Here is a 19,518-nt window from a genome sequence, read left to right as displayed (position 1 = left end):
CATGTAGTGCTAGTTTATAAATGCTATGAAATATTACTGAAGTCCTTACTCCTCTAACCTAGAGCTGACTCTGCCAGCTCAGTGTTCTGTCATATTTTCAGTGATTCCTAGCTGTCGCTAAGCCTACTTTCCATTACTGTCTTGCTTTGGTGTGCAGACATCACAAGCCTTGAACATTTGAGATTATATCCTCCTCCAGCTTTAGGTAGGCTTTCCTTTTACAAATATTTTCTCTTCATTGAGAAACAAAGAAATATAATTCTTCGTATGCCAAAGGTCTGGCCTTCCACCTGTATCAGTGTCCCTCTTTTAGCATCTCTAACGATTCTCAAATGATATATGAGAGATGCCTAGATATATCAGGACACATCCTTGCAGGCAGTCTGAGCCAATTGCGACCCAAAGTAAGATTTATTCAGATACGAAAGATTACAAAACTTAAATAAGAGATTGGTTAGTATATAGAGTGCCGAATCTAGATCTTCATGTGAAAAATATCTAAAGGCTGCGTGTTTTTCTGAGGTGTTAAGTGACTGAAGCATTAGTTTATTTCTAACAGGTAAAGTCAAGATTTAAAAAAAAAATTTTGGAAGTGGTGTTTGCTTGTGGTTGTTGGGTTTTCTCCTATTTTTGACACTTCTGTGGTATTGGAAAAGGGGTTTATTTTGTTTTCATTCTGCTTATCTGTAATCCCTGAGTTTTCAGGGGGGTTGGAAACGGGTCCAGTTGGATTTCAGCCTCCCCTTTATGGGTAAATGGGGGGCAGTGTCCCAAAACCTTTTCTCTTGTCGTGTGGGGTCACTATATGGAAAAAGTTTAGAACCCATTGCTTTAGTTAGATAATCCAGCAGAGGGAGATGATACAGATCATATTCTTTTCATTGACTGTAGATCTCACTTTTTTATAATAATGTTTCCGCACTGGATCAAAAACAGGAACCCAGAGTTTGAGCTTTGAGTCTTGTCTAAACTGTGGGGAGGTTTTTGTGGGGTGGGGTGGGGAGGAGGTTGGAAGGAGGAAGTTTCCACTAGTTTTAGCATAGCCAAGAACCTTCTTGTAGACAAGATCGTGGCAGATTCTAGCACTTTTACAGACCTATCTCAGTGGTAAAAATGCTGGAAGTCACAGGAGCCTTGTCTATACTTTAACTCCCACAGATGAATCAGTGGTAGCACTCGTGAGAATAGTCTGCCAAAGTTTCCTAGTGTATATGTGAATTGAAGACCCTGTGACAGCTATCTTCAGTTTTAGCCTTTTTGTATTAGTACTTGTTTAAAAATTTGTATTAATCTAAACTACTTTTTATAGTATAGAATTCAGTTTTTATATTTGTATAATTTTGATGGATAATGTTGGTTTTTTATCGATTTACATTTTCACAGTTGTAGGAAATTATGGGGGTGTCAAATAATGGTGGGGGGGTCAGACAATAGTTATTTAATGACAGTTGACATTGAGATTCAAAAAATTAAAGCTTTATAACGGTTAAAACACACATTGTCAACATCACAAGTCAAAATATACAAAGTAAATGTCCTTAAATGAAACTCTGAAGTTTTCAAGCAGCGTTTTTCTCCAGCTACACTGATTTCCTTGAAGCATTTTGAGGTCAGATCTAAATCCTGAGTTAACGGGTCAGACTTTCTAATGTATGTTTAAAGGGAAACCTCAATGTTTTATAACAGCTCAATAATTATTGCTTATTAGTATCTCTCTAAATCACTTTTGCAGAAATCTTTCAGTCTGCCAAATTAAGTTGGATTGTGGATTTGTCCCTTTGTTTCTCATTGAGTTAAGAGAGAAATTGTATCAAACCTCATTGCGTGTGAAAGGTGCCGACATGATACACAAATAAACTTAAGTGCGCTAATCATGGAACAGGGATAACCAGAGCTCATTATTTTGTTATGCTGTGGAATTTACCCTATAATCCACCCTTTGCTGCAAAATTGTGTCCCGGAATTTAAGCTTTTGAACATAATAATAATAATAATAATTAATAATTAAAAGTAGTCCTTATGCCAATGAAACCAGTGTAGTGTTTTTAAATGGTCAGGCAACCCAAAGATAGCCCTTGGATGCATGGCCTGTCCCACTGGGTTTGTAACCCAGGCTTTGTCTGCACTGGGGATTTGTCGTGGCCGTAAACCCCTAATGAGATGGGCAACGCTGCTAATTGTCAGTGGAACTTGCCCCTCCTTGAAACTGGGATAAAATAAATAAATATATGGAGTTATACCTATCTCATAGATCTGGAAGGGACCCTGAAAGGTCATCAAGTCCAGCCCCCTGCCTTCACTAGCAGGACCAAGTACTGATTTTGCCCCAGCTCCCTAAGTGACCCCCTCAAGGATTGAACTAGATTAGGTGTGCGCAGTTGTATGGCTACACTTGTGACTAATTGGGGCAACTCCAGTTAGACAAGGCTTAAGCCTAAAAATTGCAATTTAAATGTCGGCATTAACCATTTATTAAATGTATTAGAGATCAGAGACAGATTCTGTTAGGTGCTGTATAAATGCGTAGTAAGAGTCCCTGCCCCAAAGAGCTTATTGTAAATAGACATAGGATGGGGGAGAGAGCAGCCTGTATTACAGGTGAGGCACAGAGGTGAAGTGACTTGCCTAAGGCCACACAGCGTTTTTGGCAGAGCTGGGAATTAAACCCTCATCACCTGAATCCCAGTCCAGTGCCTTAAACTCAAAACTCTATTTCTCCGGTAATCCTTCTCGGACCATCTTCAGTTGATATGGTAGTTAAAACACTAATGACCCATCTAAACTAAGGCTCCCAGTGTTGCTAATATGGAGCCAAAGTGGATTTAGCAACTTTTTAATTCATCCAACCCCCTTTACTCTCGTCACATAAAAACTTTCCAATGCCTTCTTACCAAATCAACTTTCTCTAACAGATGATGAAACTGCATATATAAAGCAGTTTTTTCACTTGTAAGTCTATACAAATATCTTATAAGTTTGCTAATGCTACTATATATATAGTGTAGCTGCATTTCTTATCTGTCATGAATATGGGCCACTCTGGACAACGTAGAATGAATGTATTACAAGGACCTAACACCACATAAATACCTTTATTCAAAAAAGTTGGGAAACATTGCATTAATATCAGCTTATCCTTTTACAGTGATTTTAGATGTTCAATTTATTTAAATTTTTTTTGACAAACAAAATCTTTAATAGTGACACTTCAATAAAGAAATTGATGTCAAAATGACAAGTGTTTGAATTGGCAGACTCAATTTGTTACACTTGAGTTCTAGTGAAGGAATATGTATCAGCACTTTAAGTTGTACTGTAGAAGATTTTTTGTCATTATTACAGGTACAACACTCATTAGAAAAAGTTGCAGATTTAAAAATGAAAATTGTTTTAAGCACATCTTTATTGTACATTAATGTATCACTTAGAATTTTTCCTGTAGACCAAGGAATCGGTACCCAAAGGTATAATAAAGGCTTCACGTATGCAGCACTTCAGGAAGATGTGACAGCTGTTAGTTAGGATGTTAAATGCAATAATGGATGGCGCTAAGAAACCGCAATAATGGATGTGGTATAGAAACCTGAATGAAACAGAATTAGATCTAAATGAGGCAGAAGTCCCAAATTTTGGCTTTGCCCTGCCCTCTGTTTATTTCAATATTAAATTCATTTTTAGGCTACTCCCAGATTCTTCAGTTTTTAATGTGATGCTTGTTTTTGCTGAAGAAATGTTATTTCATTGAAGAAGTTGCCTTGTTCACATACACCAGCCAAAATACACATGCCTCTTCCTTTATCTCTGCACAAAACTTGCTACTTTAACTCCAACCACAAGCATCAGCTATGGGGGGGGGGGGGGGGAAGGAAAACACTACTTACTCATGGCAATATTCCTAGAAGGTATAGTGAGCAACTTCTCAAAATCACAAATTGTTACAAACTACTTCCATGTAGTTGTTCAGCATGATACCCTTAAACATAATCATCCAACATTTGCTTCAAAAGAGACCCACATTCCAAACAACTAGAGAAGTTCCTTTTCTAACCACTCCACTTTATTGGCAATACTAGGTGATTGTTGTGTGTGCATCTGAAAGGTGGAGGCATATGTGGGTATGTCTGTACTGCAATCGGGTTGTGATTGCAGCTCGTGTAGATATACCTTTGACCTAGCTAGCATGGGTACAGGAGCAGTGAAGTTGTGGCAGTGCAGGCTTTGGTGTGAGCTAGACATCCAAATAGTTACCCCAGGTTTCAGACAAGCTTGTGCAGCCTGTGCTTGAAGACTGCGCTGCCACAACTTTGCTGCTCCAATACTCAAGCTAGCTCTGGTACGTCCACGCAAGCTGCCTATGCACAACCTAGGAGTGCAGTGATGTGTGGGTGAGAATGTGGAGAAAGTGGAATCATGGTTATAAGTTGCAAGTTTTGGGTGAGGATGTAGCTAGCGCTTTTCTGCCTTTTTTTTTTTTTTTTTAAGTGATTGGTATGTGCACTTGAGCAACTTAAATTGGCTTCAATGAAGTTTTAATTTGTAAGAAATTGGCTTGTTTCTGCTAAAATGATCAGTAGTGAAATAGTTGAGGCCTATGATGCTTTAAAAAGTAAAGCCCATAGAAATGGATGAAGGTATTTTTAAACTCTGCAGACTGAGGGCTTGTCTACACTTGAAAGTTAATTCGGATTAAGAGAGGGTGTGTATTTAAAGCTAGATAGCTATTCTGGAATAACTCCCTGTGCAGGCAAGCCCTGAGGCAGACATTTGCTATGCTAGTTTCTGTTAATTAACATTTTAAAGTATTTCGTCACAACCACAAGCTAGTGCTTAGGTTCTGAAATACAACTAAATAACAGAGTCAAAAAGGACAATTATGCATCAATTTACATGCCTATACTTTAGTAATCTTGCTTATGCATTGTCTGAGTTTACTTCTGTATTCAGATGTTTATCATTTGATTAAAAACAAAACTAGTACTGTGTCAATGTGTGTACAAATATTGTAATGGACTTGCAGATTCTTGGCATTTACCTTTTCACACATTTAAAGGTTTGTGTTAAAGAAGACAAAGGCCAGGGAGTTCAGAGTTGTATTTGAATCTGAAGGTGTCACTGAACAATGAGTATTAGTTGCCCATGCTGAGGTTGAGCTTATATTTTTCCGGAGCATATTCATAAAATGTCTCTGGTTGGCAGGGTTTTGCCGTAACACTTTTTTTAGTCAGCGTGGCATTAATTAGAAAAAGCAATTAGTGTCCCTAAGCTTTGGATTTGTCACTAAGAGGGGGAATTACACTTTTCCAAAATAAAACATCATTTCACTTGCTGTGGTGTTGCCATTCTTTGACCATTTTATACTTAACAAGAATCATAATGTTCTACTAATAGATGCTTTTGTTTTGATCTCTGAGCAATTGTTAAACACATCCAGAGGTCAAATTTGGCCTAAAATTACCCTTCAGAAAGGTAAGGACCAACAGAAATGTTTCTGTGAATTAAAAATGAGAACTGAATGGGATCAGTTAAAAAAAACAAACAGAACGTTGTGTGTGCCCTGCCAGCATCACATTGTGCCAGGCATGAGAACCTGATAGTGAAATGGCCTAAAACTGATCTCAAAGTGGTCTGTCATCCAGAGCTCTTGGTAGCCATTTGCAGAGTGCTGACTGGTTGAATGGCATTGAAGTTGTTGTTTCCACCTACCAGGTTATTTTAGCGCAGCTGAAAATAGATTAACTTCCTAACACCTTTTTTATGTAAGCAAGAACTCTTCACAACAGGGGGGATGATGATGATTAATATTTATATTGCAGTAGCATCTAGAGGACTCTAGGGTTACCATATTCAAACATTTAAAAAAGAGGACACTCCACGGGGCCCCGGTCCTGCCCCCAGCCCTGCCCCAACTCCGCCCCGCCCAACTCCACCCCTTCCCCACCCCCATTCCAACCCTTTCCCCAAAGTCCCTGCCCCAACTCTGCCCCCTCCTCTGAGCACCCCACATTCCCCCACCTCCCTCCCGCTCTGATCTTGGTTGGGGGTTACTAAGTGCTTCCCTGCTCCCCACTCGCCCTGCAGCCCCTGCACACACACCCCCTGCAGCCTCTGTGCCCCCTGCTCCCCACTGGCCCTGCATCCCCCCCACCCCTGCAGCCTCTGCGCCCCCCACCTGCCCTTCCCCTGCGCCCCCCTGCCCCTGCAGCCTCTATGCCCCTGCCTGCCCTGCTCCTCCTCGCCCTGCAGCCTCTGCACCCCACCGCCTGCCCTGCCCTTGCGCCCCCTGTCTGCCCTGCTCCTCCTCGCCCTGCAGACCCTGTGCCCCCTGCTCCCCACTCACCCTGCACCCCCCCGCCCCTGCAGCCTCTGCGCCCCCATCTGCCCTGCCCCTGTGCCCCTCTGCCCCTGCAGCCTCTATGCCCCTGTCTGCCCTGCTCCTCCTCGCCCTGCAGCCTCTGCACCCCCCCACCTGCCCAGCTCCCCCACTCCCCCGGCAGCCTCTGCCTGGCGGGGGCTTCGGATGCTCAGCGGCGACCGGGGCAGCGCGGGTCCCTGCAGCCCCGGCACATGCCGCACTCCCTGCCCCGCAGCCTCCTTCCTGCCGCGCGGGGTGATGGGGCCGCAGGAAGGGTCCCCCAGTGGCCGGGGAGTCCCCGCCCGTGAGGGAAGCCCGAGCCGTTGGGTGGGCCCGGCCTCCCCGTGGTCCTGCGGGCTCGGCTGGGGCACGCGGTCCGCCCGGCCTCCGGGGGCAGCAGCGGCCCCTTCGCCGCCTTTTGCGGCTGCGCCCCCCCCTTCCCCCGCCCGAGCTCGCTACAATGTAGCCGGGCGGCTGGGCTGCACTGCGGACCCGGCGGGTCGTGCTGGGGCCAGGCGGACCCTGGCTTATGCTGCCTCCCTATTTCCCCGGACGTGTCCGGCTTTTTGGCAATTCCCCCCGGACGGGGATTTGAGTACCAAAAAGCCGGACATGTCCAGGGAAATCCGGACGTATGGTAACCCTAGCCAGACAAGGTCTCATTGTGCTAGGCATAGTGCAAATAGTGACAGTTCCTGCCCAAAAGAGCTTAGAATCTCAGGCTGGAAATGTGAAGTGGCCTCACTGCCCAGAGTTGGATGAGGAGTTCGTTTGTGAGCTTATCTCCATTAGCTTGTGTCCACAGTATGATAGTTTGAGAACATCTGGCCTGAAAACTCATTTTCACTGTTGATGATTTCACTCAGATTGAATAATGAAAATAGACTAGCATGTTGTGAAGTAGATTTTTAGAACTCTAGCTTTAATAATTTAAAGTGTTACTACCAGAATAAGCATTTTTTTTTTAAATGTGCTTTTAACTTGTCTCCCTTTAGAAAGAAATGCAAGGCTTGAAATCCAGACATCGCATAAAATGTTACTCAATAACATGGCAGCTACTGAAAGTACTTGCCCGTTAACCACATTTTTATATTGAATTTTCAGTAATTAACATAGCTTTCCAATTTGAAATGGCAGGTTCACTTCCTTTTCCGTGTGTCGTCTTCTACCTTCTTTGTCACCTTCCCATTTTTGTCCTCTGTTAAGTCTATCTTTCCATTTGCTTTGCTCCCTCTCTATACTTTTCTTGAAGACTACTAAATAGCTGAAAAACATGTTCTTTTTGAAGTGAGCCATATTGCTAGTGCCAATGGGGATATTTGAATGGGACTGAGTGACTAATGACTGAGCTTGGAAGTATAGAGGTGGGGTTGGTAATTTCACAAATACAAGATAACTAACTAAATATACTAATGCACTTTTAAAATTGCTTATGGGCTCTGCAAATGTTCCTAACACAAGATGGCCTTTGGGAATGACTGTTAACGTCTGTTTGCTGCTGCTGCTTCATGAGTCCTCACTTAACCTCTTCAGATAAAGAAACTATTAACAAGTGTATCTTAATCTATTTGTGGATAAAGTAGTAATATGATGATCTAAAACTTTTTTGTTATTTCTGTGTTTGGGGGAGAATGGAGAAGCAGGGACATTTGTTTAGGTACCTCAGTGCTTACTTTCTTAAGTGTGCTGCTCACATGTTACCTGCCAGAGGATGCACAACCAGTAGGAATTTCAAGCTCTGGAAATATGCATTCCCCTCTCCCCCATCTGCTTAATTTGTGTTTTAGTTAGAGCTATCATTAATATGCCATTAACATATTATTTTAATTTCTGCAGATGATGTAATGCAGACCACATACTGTGAAATTGACTTGGACAAAGCAAAGAGAGATGCATTTGTGTATGCTATCAAAAATCACTATTGGTATCAGATGTATATTGATGACTTGCCAATATGGGGTAAGTGCTATATGTGCAATAACTTAAATACTTACATCATTTTTAACAGTCGTTGAGTGACTGAGTATTGTGCTGAGAGGATTAATGAGGTCACTGTACTTACTGACTAAGCCTCCTTACGGGAAACTGACAGCCAACATGCATCTATGTAGCTTAATAATAATAGGAATAAAAAAGAGGGTGTTGAAGGATTGATAACTTTATTGAGGGAACATTTGTGAGTGACTTGTGTTGTTGAGTTTCAGTATACTTAAAAACAATGAAAAGCTGTTTTAGCAATTTCTTCCCAAAAATATAGCTTTGCTAATGCTGAGTTTTAAGGGCTAAATGCTTCACTTTGATATGCACATGCAACAAAGTTATTAGGAGCTGTGTGCCTAACAGGGCCAGAACTTGCTTTGTGGCACTACGCCGCTGGGGCTTGGCCCTGCACCACTCAGATTCAGTAAGCCATTCACTTTAACTTTGTATTAATAGCCTCTGAGTTTTCTAATTCAGAGCACAATGGCAATTAACTTTGTTTAATGTAGTTAAGGGGCTTTATACAGTATTTGGGTATGTAAAGTGAAATAAATTAAATTTAGTTGCTCCTTGATTGTTCTTCAAAAAATTTATCTTGCTCCTTGTCAAGGATAGTAATCAGTCAAAATCAAGGACCCAGAAATGAAGCAAGATTCAGTGTCAGTGATCTGAATTTCTGCATGCTTTTTGTTAACTCGCGTGTAAATGAGGCATCTCCCTTAACTTCTACGTTCTTAATACATGAAAATATTAGTGGAGGAGTTGTGCAGGACAGTGTCTTGGTGTGACTCCTCTTGAGTCAATGGCACTAAACCAGGGATGCCTAAATTATCAGTCTGTTCTTTCTGCAGTCTGTCTTGACTCTCTTGGAAGTCCCTCTTCTGAGCAGGGATTTGTTGGACATTCTTAATTTGGTCTAGAAGTTGTGCTTAAATCTTGGATCAAAACTCTTCTCCTTATCCAAATGGTGTCCATCTGTGACATCTCAACCTTCCTTGTAACTCCCCTTCCCCCCCCACCTTATTTATGCCTACTGGGAAGAGGTTTTAGATGCCGCTTGTACACTAGTGGCAAACTTTCTTGCCTGCTAAGTTTTGTGTCCAAGTTTTTCTGCCAATGCAGATTTCCATCTTTTAATTCGGTCAAATTCTGCATGTTTACATAGGTACTTCAGCTCTCATAGTCTGATTATAGAGAGGAGGAAGTACAAGGTGGACCTTGGTGGAGGGAGTGGGAAACCTCAGATCAGTCTAAAGTGACAGAAACAAGGGCTCAGCACAATTAGCTGAATGAGAGCTTCTCTCCTGCTGGTTATACCAGGCAACCTAATTTCACAGGTCTTATTATGGAGTTGAAGTAGCTATGCTCTGTACTTAAAAGAGCAACTGAGTTTCTATTATAAACTAGATTTTTGGCAGCTCTTCCTTCCCAAGATCCACAAAGAGTCATATTGGTTTCAAAATTCCCAGGCTAGGCTTGTGGCCATGTCAGGTTTTTTTTCCCCTACCAAATTTGAAACAAATTGGACAGAAAGTTTGAGACATGGCCCCCTAACAATAGACTTTTTTGGAACATTTCTAACTTTTTATTGCCACTTTGAAGCACAAAGAGTCTAGTTTACAGAACTTCCCTAGCTGAGATCTAGTGCAGAGGATCAGAGTTGAGTTGATTTAAACTCTAATTTAAAACGTGCTTAACTTTTGAATTAAGAACATAATTATGGCACATCTGCTCAGGCAAGCTGTGTTTAGCCCATCAGGAGCTCTTTGGACCAGACTACAGCAGCAGAAAACAACTAGGGTAGAGGGGTTCTTCGTTCCTCAGGTTTTCTAATGCCAGATGGGGCTCTTCCCTGTATCTTCTTAGGGTCTACTTATACTCCCAGAAGATCTTGGGGATAAAATGGCTCTTTTTCCCTGGAGGATTCCATGGTTGTCTTTGTCGTTCCCCCCCCCCCCCCCCCCGGAAAAAAGAGAGACAATCTTATGGAACTGGATGTAAGCTCAAGGGAAAAGTGTGTCAAGTTTCACATAAACCTTGTGTTCAGGTGAATTATTTTCTGTCCGAGTCATAAGACAAAGTTTTCTGCCCCTTCCCAGGAGGGATGTATGTGACTGTAGTTTAATAACAATAAAAAGACCAAGCCACTAGCCAGGATCCCTTTTGATAGTCAATATCCTGCATGATACTGCTCAGCTCTCCCTCAGGTGGATTTGGTCACGATTACTAGCCTCAGGAGTGAAAGCTTAAAATGTGTATTTTTCTGAGCACTTAACATTTCTCTAAAGCATTAATATTTGCTCAACTGCTACTCTGGTTACTAGCTATTTCTAGTGTAACTCAAAGCTTTTCATGTATGTTTAGTGCCTATCTGATAGGAAATTTAAGAGAGATTAATGACAGCGCAATATGTGACGCAGTAAACTTCTTGGGTGGGTGGTTATGATTAAATTACTTGCAATGGTCCTCCAATACAGCTAATGCAATTCTTATGATATATTGAGAAAATCCTTCATTAACTAAAACATAAGTAAAAATGTTCTTGTTGGAAGTTTGAAAGTTCTTCTTTGAGTGATTGCTCATATCGATTCCAATTAGGTGTGCACATGCTGCGTGCACAGTCGTGGGAAAGCTTTTCCCCTAGCAGCTCCTGTCGGGTCGGCTGTGGAGCCTCTTGGAGTGGCACCTTCATTGCACTTAATATATGACCCTGCCGACCTGGCACCCCCTCAGTTCTTTCTTACCGCCCGTGACGGTCATTGGAACTGTCTGAAGTGTCTGGGGGAGGTTCATCAAGCCGATAGGTGCAGGATTTGCAAAGGGTTTCGCCCTAGAACCAAAAAGAAGCGAGACTCTTGCCTTGAGCAGCTCCTTATGGAGGCGGCACGTAGACCTCAGCCTCCTTTGGCGTGGTAGGACCTGACACCGAGTTCTTTGGTGCGTAGCGCCCCAGTGGCAGTGGTGGAAGCGGCACTGCAGAGGGACTGGTAGAGACCCGCAGCACCGCCACTCCCTGGTGCCGAAATCGGCGGGATCGACCTGGCACCACTCCCACGACCTGGCACCACTCCCACTCCCTGGCGCAGAAGCAAGGGAGGAGTGGCTCTGTTCCTTGGGCTCGGAGGCGGGGTCTAGGTACTCGGAGTGGGACCGGTCAGGCCGTGGATGCTCTGAGGTGGGGGCAGGGCCATGGCCTGCGCAGTGGCAGGGACCAGCTCAGTGGCCATTCTGGACCCCAGGGGTGTACCACCAGGCCCAGGGTGCCCAGTCTAAAGGCTCCCAATTGGCCACTTTTGGACTGAGGGTGCCAGAGGCCTAAGCCAGTCAGCCCACCCCTAGGGGTGCTGAGGAGGTGCCGTGCCCCCGCTTCCCCTCGGAACCAACTCCGGTCCCTGAGCCGGAGGCGAACAGCAATGCAGGTCATCAGGCTCCTGATGAGCAGTAGGGTCAGGAGGACCTGGTTCCCCTATTGGCCTTTTAGTCATCCTCCCTGGATGAGGCCGTCACAGGCACTTCTGTCTCTGGGCTGCCCATAGACAGCCACGCCCACCAGGACCTTCTGCGCAGGGTGACGTGTAACATGAGCCTGCAGGCCGAGGAGGTGGTAGATATTCTGGCCCCAGAAGGTCCTTCAAGGGTGGCTCTGCCCCTCATCAAAACTATACAGGCCAGTGCTAAGACTGTGTAGCAGACTCTGGCCTCCATCCTCCCTACAGCCAAAGGGGTCAAGAGGAAGTATTTCGTGCCCTCAAAGGGGTACGAATACCTCTTTACGCACCCACAGCCCTGCTCACTGGTGGTTGTGGCTGTAAATGAGAGAGAGAGGGGGGCAGCAGGCCTCAGCGCCTAAATCCAAGGAGGCCAAGTGCCTGGACTTATTTGGCCGCAAGGTGTACTCTACTGGGGGGGCTCCAGCTCAGGATTGCCAACCAGCAGGCAATCCTGAGCCGATATAACTTCAACTCCTAGAACTCGATGCTCAAGTTCAAGGAGCTTGTGCCACCTGAGTCCAGAAAGGAGTTTGGGGCTATAGTAGAGGAGGGCAAGGCGGTGGCACGGACCTCTTTACAGGTCTCACTGGACACTGCGGACTCGGTGGTGCGTACCTTGTCCTCAGGTATTGCCACGAGGCACACCTCTTGGTTGCAAGCCTCGGGCCTACCGCCTGAGGTTCAGCGGACAATGCAGGACCTTTGATGGGGCAGGCCTGTTCGCGGAGCAGACTGACTCTCGGCTGCATAGCCTAAAGGACTCAAGGGCGACTATGAAGTCCTTGGTTATGCACACCCCGGCAACCTAACGGAAGCACTTCAAACCCCAACAGCCGCAGCAGCGCTCCTACCCTCCTTGGGCGAGGCAGAGGGGAAGGAATGGCAGAAGGAAGTCTTCCAACCCCCCCGTCTGGACAAGGACAAGGCCCAACCAAACCATCGTTGGGTTCCAAGCAGGCCTTTTGAAGGGACGCCCGAGGACAGCACACCAGACTTGCACCCGGATCCTTCCCCGCCCTTTTTGAATTGTTTGTCCCACTTCTACCATGCATGGTCCCAAATAACCCTGCACTGCTGGTTCCTCTGCACTGTGGAAGTGGGATACTCTCTCCAGTTCTGCTCCTATTCTCCCTCCCTCCCACCCACCCACGCCTTCCCCGTCCCTCTTCAGGGACCCCTCTCATGAGCAACTCCTTATCCAGGAGGTGCGGGTGCTCCTCGCCATGGGAGCGGTGGAGGAGGTTCCTTTGGAGCTAAGGGGCAAGGGATTCTACTCCTGATACTTCCTAATCCCCAAGGCCGAGGGGGGAGGGTCTCAGACCCATCCTGGACCTGCGTGGGCTCAACAAATTCATGGTAAAATTGAAGTTCCATATGGTCTCCCTAGCCACCATTATCCCATCTCTGGATCCGGGAGACTGGTGTGCCGCCCTCGACATGAAGGACGTGTACTTTCACATAGTGATTCGTCCAGTGCACAGGCGCTTCCTGTGCTTCGTGGTCAACCATGAACATTACCAATTCACTGCCTTTCCATTCGGCCTCTCAACGGCCCCCCGAGTGTTCACCAAGTGCATGTCGGTCGTGGCTGCCTTCCTCCGTCGACAGCAGGTGCAGGTATACCCCTACTTCAATGATTGGCTCCTCAGGGGCCACACCAGGGCACAGGTGCAGTCTCAACTCTGCTTGGTCAGGTGCATGTTTGAGCAGCTGGGTCTCCTCCTCAACGTGGGGAAGTCGACCCTGGAACCAACCTAAAGAATAGAATTCATTGGGGCAGTGTTAGACTGTGTCCAGGCGCGGGCCCTTCTACCGGAGTCCCGATTCCGAGCCATCACGGACAACATTCAAAGTCTCCAGCAATTCCCAACCTCAACAGCAAGGGGATGCATGAGTCTCCTCGACCATATGGCATCTTGCACTTACGTGAGCCGGCACGCTAGACTCCGGCTCAGACCGTTGCAGATGTGGCTCGCCTCGGCCTACAGCCTGGGGCGCGACTACTTTAATTCAGTGGTCACGGTGCCGGGGCAGGTCCTCACATCCCTTCGCTGGTGCCTCGTCCCCCAAGCGGTGTGCGGAGGAGTCCCCTTCAAATGTTATACCAATAAAATAAAAACCAGCAGGATCTTGTTAAAGGGAATAAGGCAATATGCTGTATTTATTGTGAATACAGAAAGAATCAGAGTAAGCAATCAGTTATACCTATAACATCTCATTCTCACACACACACACACAAGTCACTGGCCAGGTGGCCTGGACACGAGGGTGGAGCAGGGCCTTGTCAGATGTGCATCCGATGCTCCTGGAGGTTGTTTTGCAGAATCAGACCCAAAGTCCTTAGTCTTCAGGGTCTGTTTTTATAGGGATTTATCCTCATACAAGTTTATAGGGTTTGGTTCATCATGCTGTTCTCATGTTTGAAGTGATAATCAATCTCTGTTCTCGCATTTGAGGTGATAGTCAATCACGCAGATGGCAGAGCAATGACGAAATGACAGTATGTTATCTTGTTCCTCGGCTCTTAGACCCCAGATCTCCAGTTCTTTGCTTTAACCGCTGGCCCATGCAGGATAGTTTAAATGTGATTCATGAGCTGATAGCTTATTTTGTGGGTTGTGACTGGTAGAAATCTTATTCTTGGATAATTACAGAGACAATAAGATAATTCAGTAGGATTTCTGTTATGAAATTATTCCTCTGCCTCCTTTTAGAATTTCAACCCCTTTCTCTTGTTTCTCTGCTTGTACTCTAAGAGTACTGGTGTCTGTCAGTTGTGTTTTATGTGTAAACATCATGAGGAATACACAGGCTTTAAAGAACTTGGCATGCTGCTTTCAGACTAGGACTCTTTATCTTGTCTGGCCAAGCATCATCTGGGGTTTTTGCTTCAACCATCCTACTTTATTTTGTTTCTCATGTACCTGTTGAAACCTGAGCCCCACTTAACTAGTGTGGCAGTATTTTCTCCTGCTGGAACGTTGTGCACCAGCAGCAGGGCTTTTCTCCTTTTACATATGTAGACAAAATCACTAGCACAGAAAATACAAATGCTACAAAAGTAAGTTTAAAAATTCAGAACAAGTTTTGGGGAGGAGTATTTTGAGGTATAAGTCCTGATGAGCATGTGAACTATTAAATTCATACACTGCAAGAGGTGCTGCTTTGAAGCACCACGTGAAGTCAACCAAAGCAGCCATTATTACACTCTCCTTGCAACTCTTAGCAGGCTTTTTAAGAGCAGTTGTGGCTGACTTTTCTTGCTACCAATGGCTTTTCAGCTGCTGATGTTAGCATTCAAAATTAGATCATTGAGTAATGTTCCTGGCCAAACAGCACAGTTACATAGGGCTTGTCTACACTACCCACCGGATCGGTGCACAGTGATCGATCCAGTGGGGGTCGATTTATCGTGTCTAGTATATAGACGCGATAAATCGACTGCTGAGCACTCTCCCGTCGACTCCGGTACTCCACCAGAACGAGAAGCGCAAGCGGAGTCGACGGGAGAGCATCAGCTGTCGACTTATCACAATGAAGACACCGCGGTAAGTAGATCTAAGTACGTCGACTTCAGCTACGCTATTCGCGTAGCTGAAGTTGCGTATCTTAGCTCGACTCTACGTGGTAGTGTAGATAAGAGTGCAATAGGATGACGGCTGTTTAGCTGGCTTATCTGTAATCCAGTGAGTATTTGTTAGTTTTGAAGACTCTTCTTGTTGGTTGCTGAAATTACTGATGGAACAGCTTCCAAGTAATGTCTTTTTGGGGGCTGGTTTTCTAACCTCACTTGAGGTTTTTCTAACAGGCCTCAAACTCTGAATTTAATGTCGGAAACTTGTTTAGTTGTCCAAGTTACAGAATGATCCTCTTACGAGATGTATACAGTTGCTAAACAAGTGCAAGAAGTTCTGATGACTCAGAATAAAATAAGTTCTGCTTCCAGCTAAAGAGTTTGGGGAAATACAAACCATGCAAGACAGCTTTGAATCAGGACAAATTCATGAGCTGGAGAAGGACAGGCTATATAAAAGAGTGCTGACTGTGACCAGAGATTTGCCAAAGATCCCTATGTTGGTGTTTTACACCAGGTGTGGGCAGGTCCTCGAGCTCCTGCCGGGGAGCGGGGTCCGCGGCTTGCCCCGCTCCACGTGTGCCATGGCTCCGCACGACTCCAGGAAGCAGCGGCATGTCCCACCTCAGGTTCCTACGCATGGGGGCACCCAGGGGGCTCCGCACATTGCCCCCATCCCAAGCGCTGCCCCCTGCAGCTCCCATTGTCCAGGAACCGCAGCCAATGGGAGCTGCAGGGGCAGCACCTGTGGACGGGGCAGCACACAGAGCCACTTGGCTGCGCCTCCGCGTAGAAGCCAGAGGGGGAGACATGCTGCTGCTTCCGGGAGCTGCTTGAGGTAAGCGCTGCCCGGAGCCTGCACCCCTGACCCCCTCCTGTGCCCCAACCCCCAGCCCTGATCCCCCTCTGAACCCCTTGGTCCCTGCCTGGAGCACCCTCCTGCACCCCCACCCCCTCAGCCCCAGAGCCCGCACCCCCAGCTGGAGCCCATATGCCCCTCCCACCCCAATCTGCTGCCCCAGCCCGGAGTCCTCTCCTGCACCCTGAACTTCTCATTTCTGGCTCCACCCCAGAGCCCACACCCACAGCTGGAGCCCTTACCCCTTCCTGCACCCCAACCCCCAATTTCGTGAGCATTCATGACCCACCATACAATTTCCATACCCAGATGTGGCCTGTGACGTGCAGTCTATATGGTTTTATAAAAACATGATAATAAGTGAATATAATGTAACTGGAATATGCTTCATGCAAAAGGTCTCTTGTAAGGTGTCACGGACTCAAAGATCGTGCCCACTCTTGGCGCCGTGCGGTCCGTGGGGGGGCGCCCCTTTCAGTGCGACAGCCCTTCTCGGCGGTCCACTCTCTGCCAGGGTCAGGCCCCACCACCTCCTGGAGTCGCACCTCTCTGAGCCTTAGCACGTCTGCCTCTCGCCGTGGGCCCCCTCAGGGAGTCCACTCGCTCTGGACCCCCTGGGCCTCCACCTCCGAAGGGGTTGATGCAACCCTGTTCTCTCGACCGGAGTGACACTCAGCCAGCATAAAACAGGAGGGTTTATTGAGAGTTGAACACAGCACAGGAAACTCTCAGGGCCTCAGGCCTGGCCTCCCTCAGCCCAGCACATCCCAGTCTCTCTGCATCCAGGTGGGCTCTGCCTGCTCCCCCTCTCCAACCCCGAGCCCCCCTGCTTCCCAGCTCGGTATCTGAGATCCCCGGCTCCAAGCCCCGCCTCTGTCCATTGTCTTCTCTCCAGGTAAACAGAGTCGTAAACTGGGGCCTCCTCTCCTCGCTTCTGTCCTCTGGCTGGAACCGGCTGGTTAGGTCACTGGGTCCTCACTCTGCAGCCCATTGTTCTCCCACTGGCCAGAACCGGCTGCAACTCCTGAGCTGGGTCTCCGGGTCGGGGTCTCAGGCCACCGGTCGCTGGGGTATCCATCCTCCAGGCCATTGGCTGGGGTCCCACGTTCCCTCTCCGGTCCTCTGTAACAACAAACTCCCTCTCCCCTCACCTCATTAAACCAGTAACACCCAGGGAAACTGAGTCCCACCCCCTCCGCATGCAAACCATTGAAACCCCACCAAAAACAAGAAAATCCCCCACTTCGTCACATAAGTTATCATTACAAAGCTTATAATCTACTGAGTGTGATCATCCTATTTGTATAAATGTACCACTCTTGTATCTGAAACTAGAAATATGAAATATAACTCTGAGGGCCTATTGTAATTATGCAAAGTGCGGGCCATTAATGGTGGTTTGGAATCTTGATGACTCCCATTGTCTGCAGATGGCTGTGTTTACCTGTGAGTCTTCCTGTATATGTGTGTGCTGGCAAGTGGGTAATGAAGTCTCGCAGTGACATGTGATCATGTCATCTGAACTGGAATCCATCTTTAACCTGGTGCTTTTCCAGTGAGGGGGGGGTGGAAACCCAGAGGGACAAAGGGTTCCTTCGTAATGCAAAAGATATATAAAGGAGTGGAAGAGAACAGAGGAGGAGAGGAGCCATCATGAAAAATCCCCTAGCTACCACCTGAGCTGGAACAAGAGGTGTACCGGGGAAAGAATTGTGCCCAGGCCTGGGAGGGGTCCAGTCTGAGGAAAAAACATACTGAAGCATCTCTGAGGGTGAGATTATCTGTATTCAGTTTGATTAGACATAGATTTGTGCGTTTTATTTTATTTTGCTTGGTGACTTATTTTGTTCTGTCTGTTACTACTTGGAACCACTTAAATCCTACTTTCGGTATTTAATAAAATCACTTTTTACTTATTAATTAACTCAGAGTATGTATTAATACCTGGGGGAGCAAACAGCTGTGCATATCTCTCTATCAGTGTTATAGAGGGCGAACAATTTATGAGTTTGCCCTGCATAAGCTTTATACAGGGTAAAATGGATTTATTTGGGTTTACTCCCCATTGGGAGTTGGGCATCTGAGTGTTAAAGACAGGAACACTTCTGTGAGCTGCTTTCAGGTAAACCTGCAGCTTTGGGGCAAGTAATTCAGACCCTGGGTCTGTGTTGGAGCAGACGGGAGTGTCTGGCTCAGCAAGACAGGGTGCTGGGGTCCTGAGCTGTCAGGGAAAGCAGGGGGTTGAAGTAGCCTTGGCACATCGGGTGGCAGCTCCCAAGGGGGGTTCTGTGATCCAACCCGTCACATGACCCTCAGGCCAAAAAGTTTGCCCGTCCCTGTTTTACACAGTACTCCGACTGGAGCACCTAGATAAGTTGAATGGAGGACTAGATGCTCAAATTTGAGCTACAGAGTAGCAGCCGTGTTAGTCTGTATCCGCAAAAATAACAGGAGTACTTGTGGCACCTTAGAGACTAACAAATTTATTAGAGCATAAGCTTTCGTGGGCTACAACCCACTTCTTCGGATGCATATATAACTTGATATGCATCCGAAGAAGTGGGTTGTAGCCCACGAAAGCTTATGCTCTAATAAATTTGTTAGTCTCTAAGGTGCCACAAGTACTCCTGTTAAATTTGAGCTAGAAACACAAGCAATCTAGAAACAATAGGGATAGAAATATTTCTAATATAATTAGTGAATCTTGTATATATTGACTAAATGTTATGTTGTATGCTGAAAAACGTGTTTTAATGTGATTCTAATATTTATTTGTAACTTCAAATGAATGGTATGCTTTAGGCAGACTGTTTATCCTTGCCTGCAGTGTAACTTCCAGATGAACACTCTGGGCCTCTTTCAATGTAATGGTGAAGGCTACTCTTGGTTGTTGCATTTGTTGGAGCCAGGCCTCACCTTTTTATAGTTAATGGATCAACATAGCACAGATTACCATTATTATAACAGGTATAACTTGTTTGCATCACACATGAAGGCAGCAGGATAGAAGGTTCTGGTTCCAGTACTCTTCCTGAAGGCAAAGTGGAACTATCAGAGCTGCAGTTCACTCCCTCAGTGTTAAGCTGTATCTGCACCAGAAAATTCACCCATTGCTTACAAGGTTGTCAGCAGTGAGTGTAGTTGAACTGGTGCTGAAAAGTGGCTATCCGCAAGTCTAGACAGGGCCAAATTCAGGAACTTGTTAAGCTCAGGCTTGATCATAGTTTGTGAAACAGTAAGCGTGGTTTGATTTAGGCACTGC

General features: G+C 46.1%; 1 protein-coding gene across 1 annotated transcript in view; it reads left to right on the top strand.

Annotated features, from left to right (window-relative positions):
• The window catches only part of TM9SF3 (transmembrane 9 superfamily member 3), an 85,454-nt gene that overhangs the window by 20,906 nt on the left and 45,030 nt on the right, over positions 1–19,518 (top strand). Inside the window, exon 3 of the mRNA XM_065407330.1 lies at positions 8,189–8,311. Within this exon, the coding sequence (XP_065263402.1) occupies positions 8,189–8,311 (123 nt within the window). The remainder of the gene's footprint in view (positions 1–8,188; positions 8,312–19,518) is intronic.

Source organism: Emys orbicularis, chromosome 7 (genome assembly GCF_028017835.1).
Source record: "Emys orbicularis isolate rEmyOrb1 chromosome 7, rEmyOrb1.hap1, whole genome shotgun sequence".
NCBI lineage: Eukaryota > Metazoa > Chordata > Testudines > Emydidae > Emys > Emys orbicularis.
Note: the sequence above shows the minus strand (reverse complement) of the source record. Positions and strands in the feature narration are given on the sequence as shown.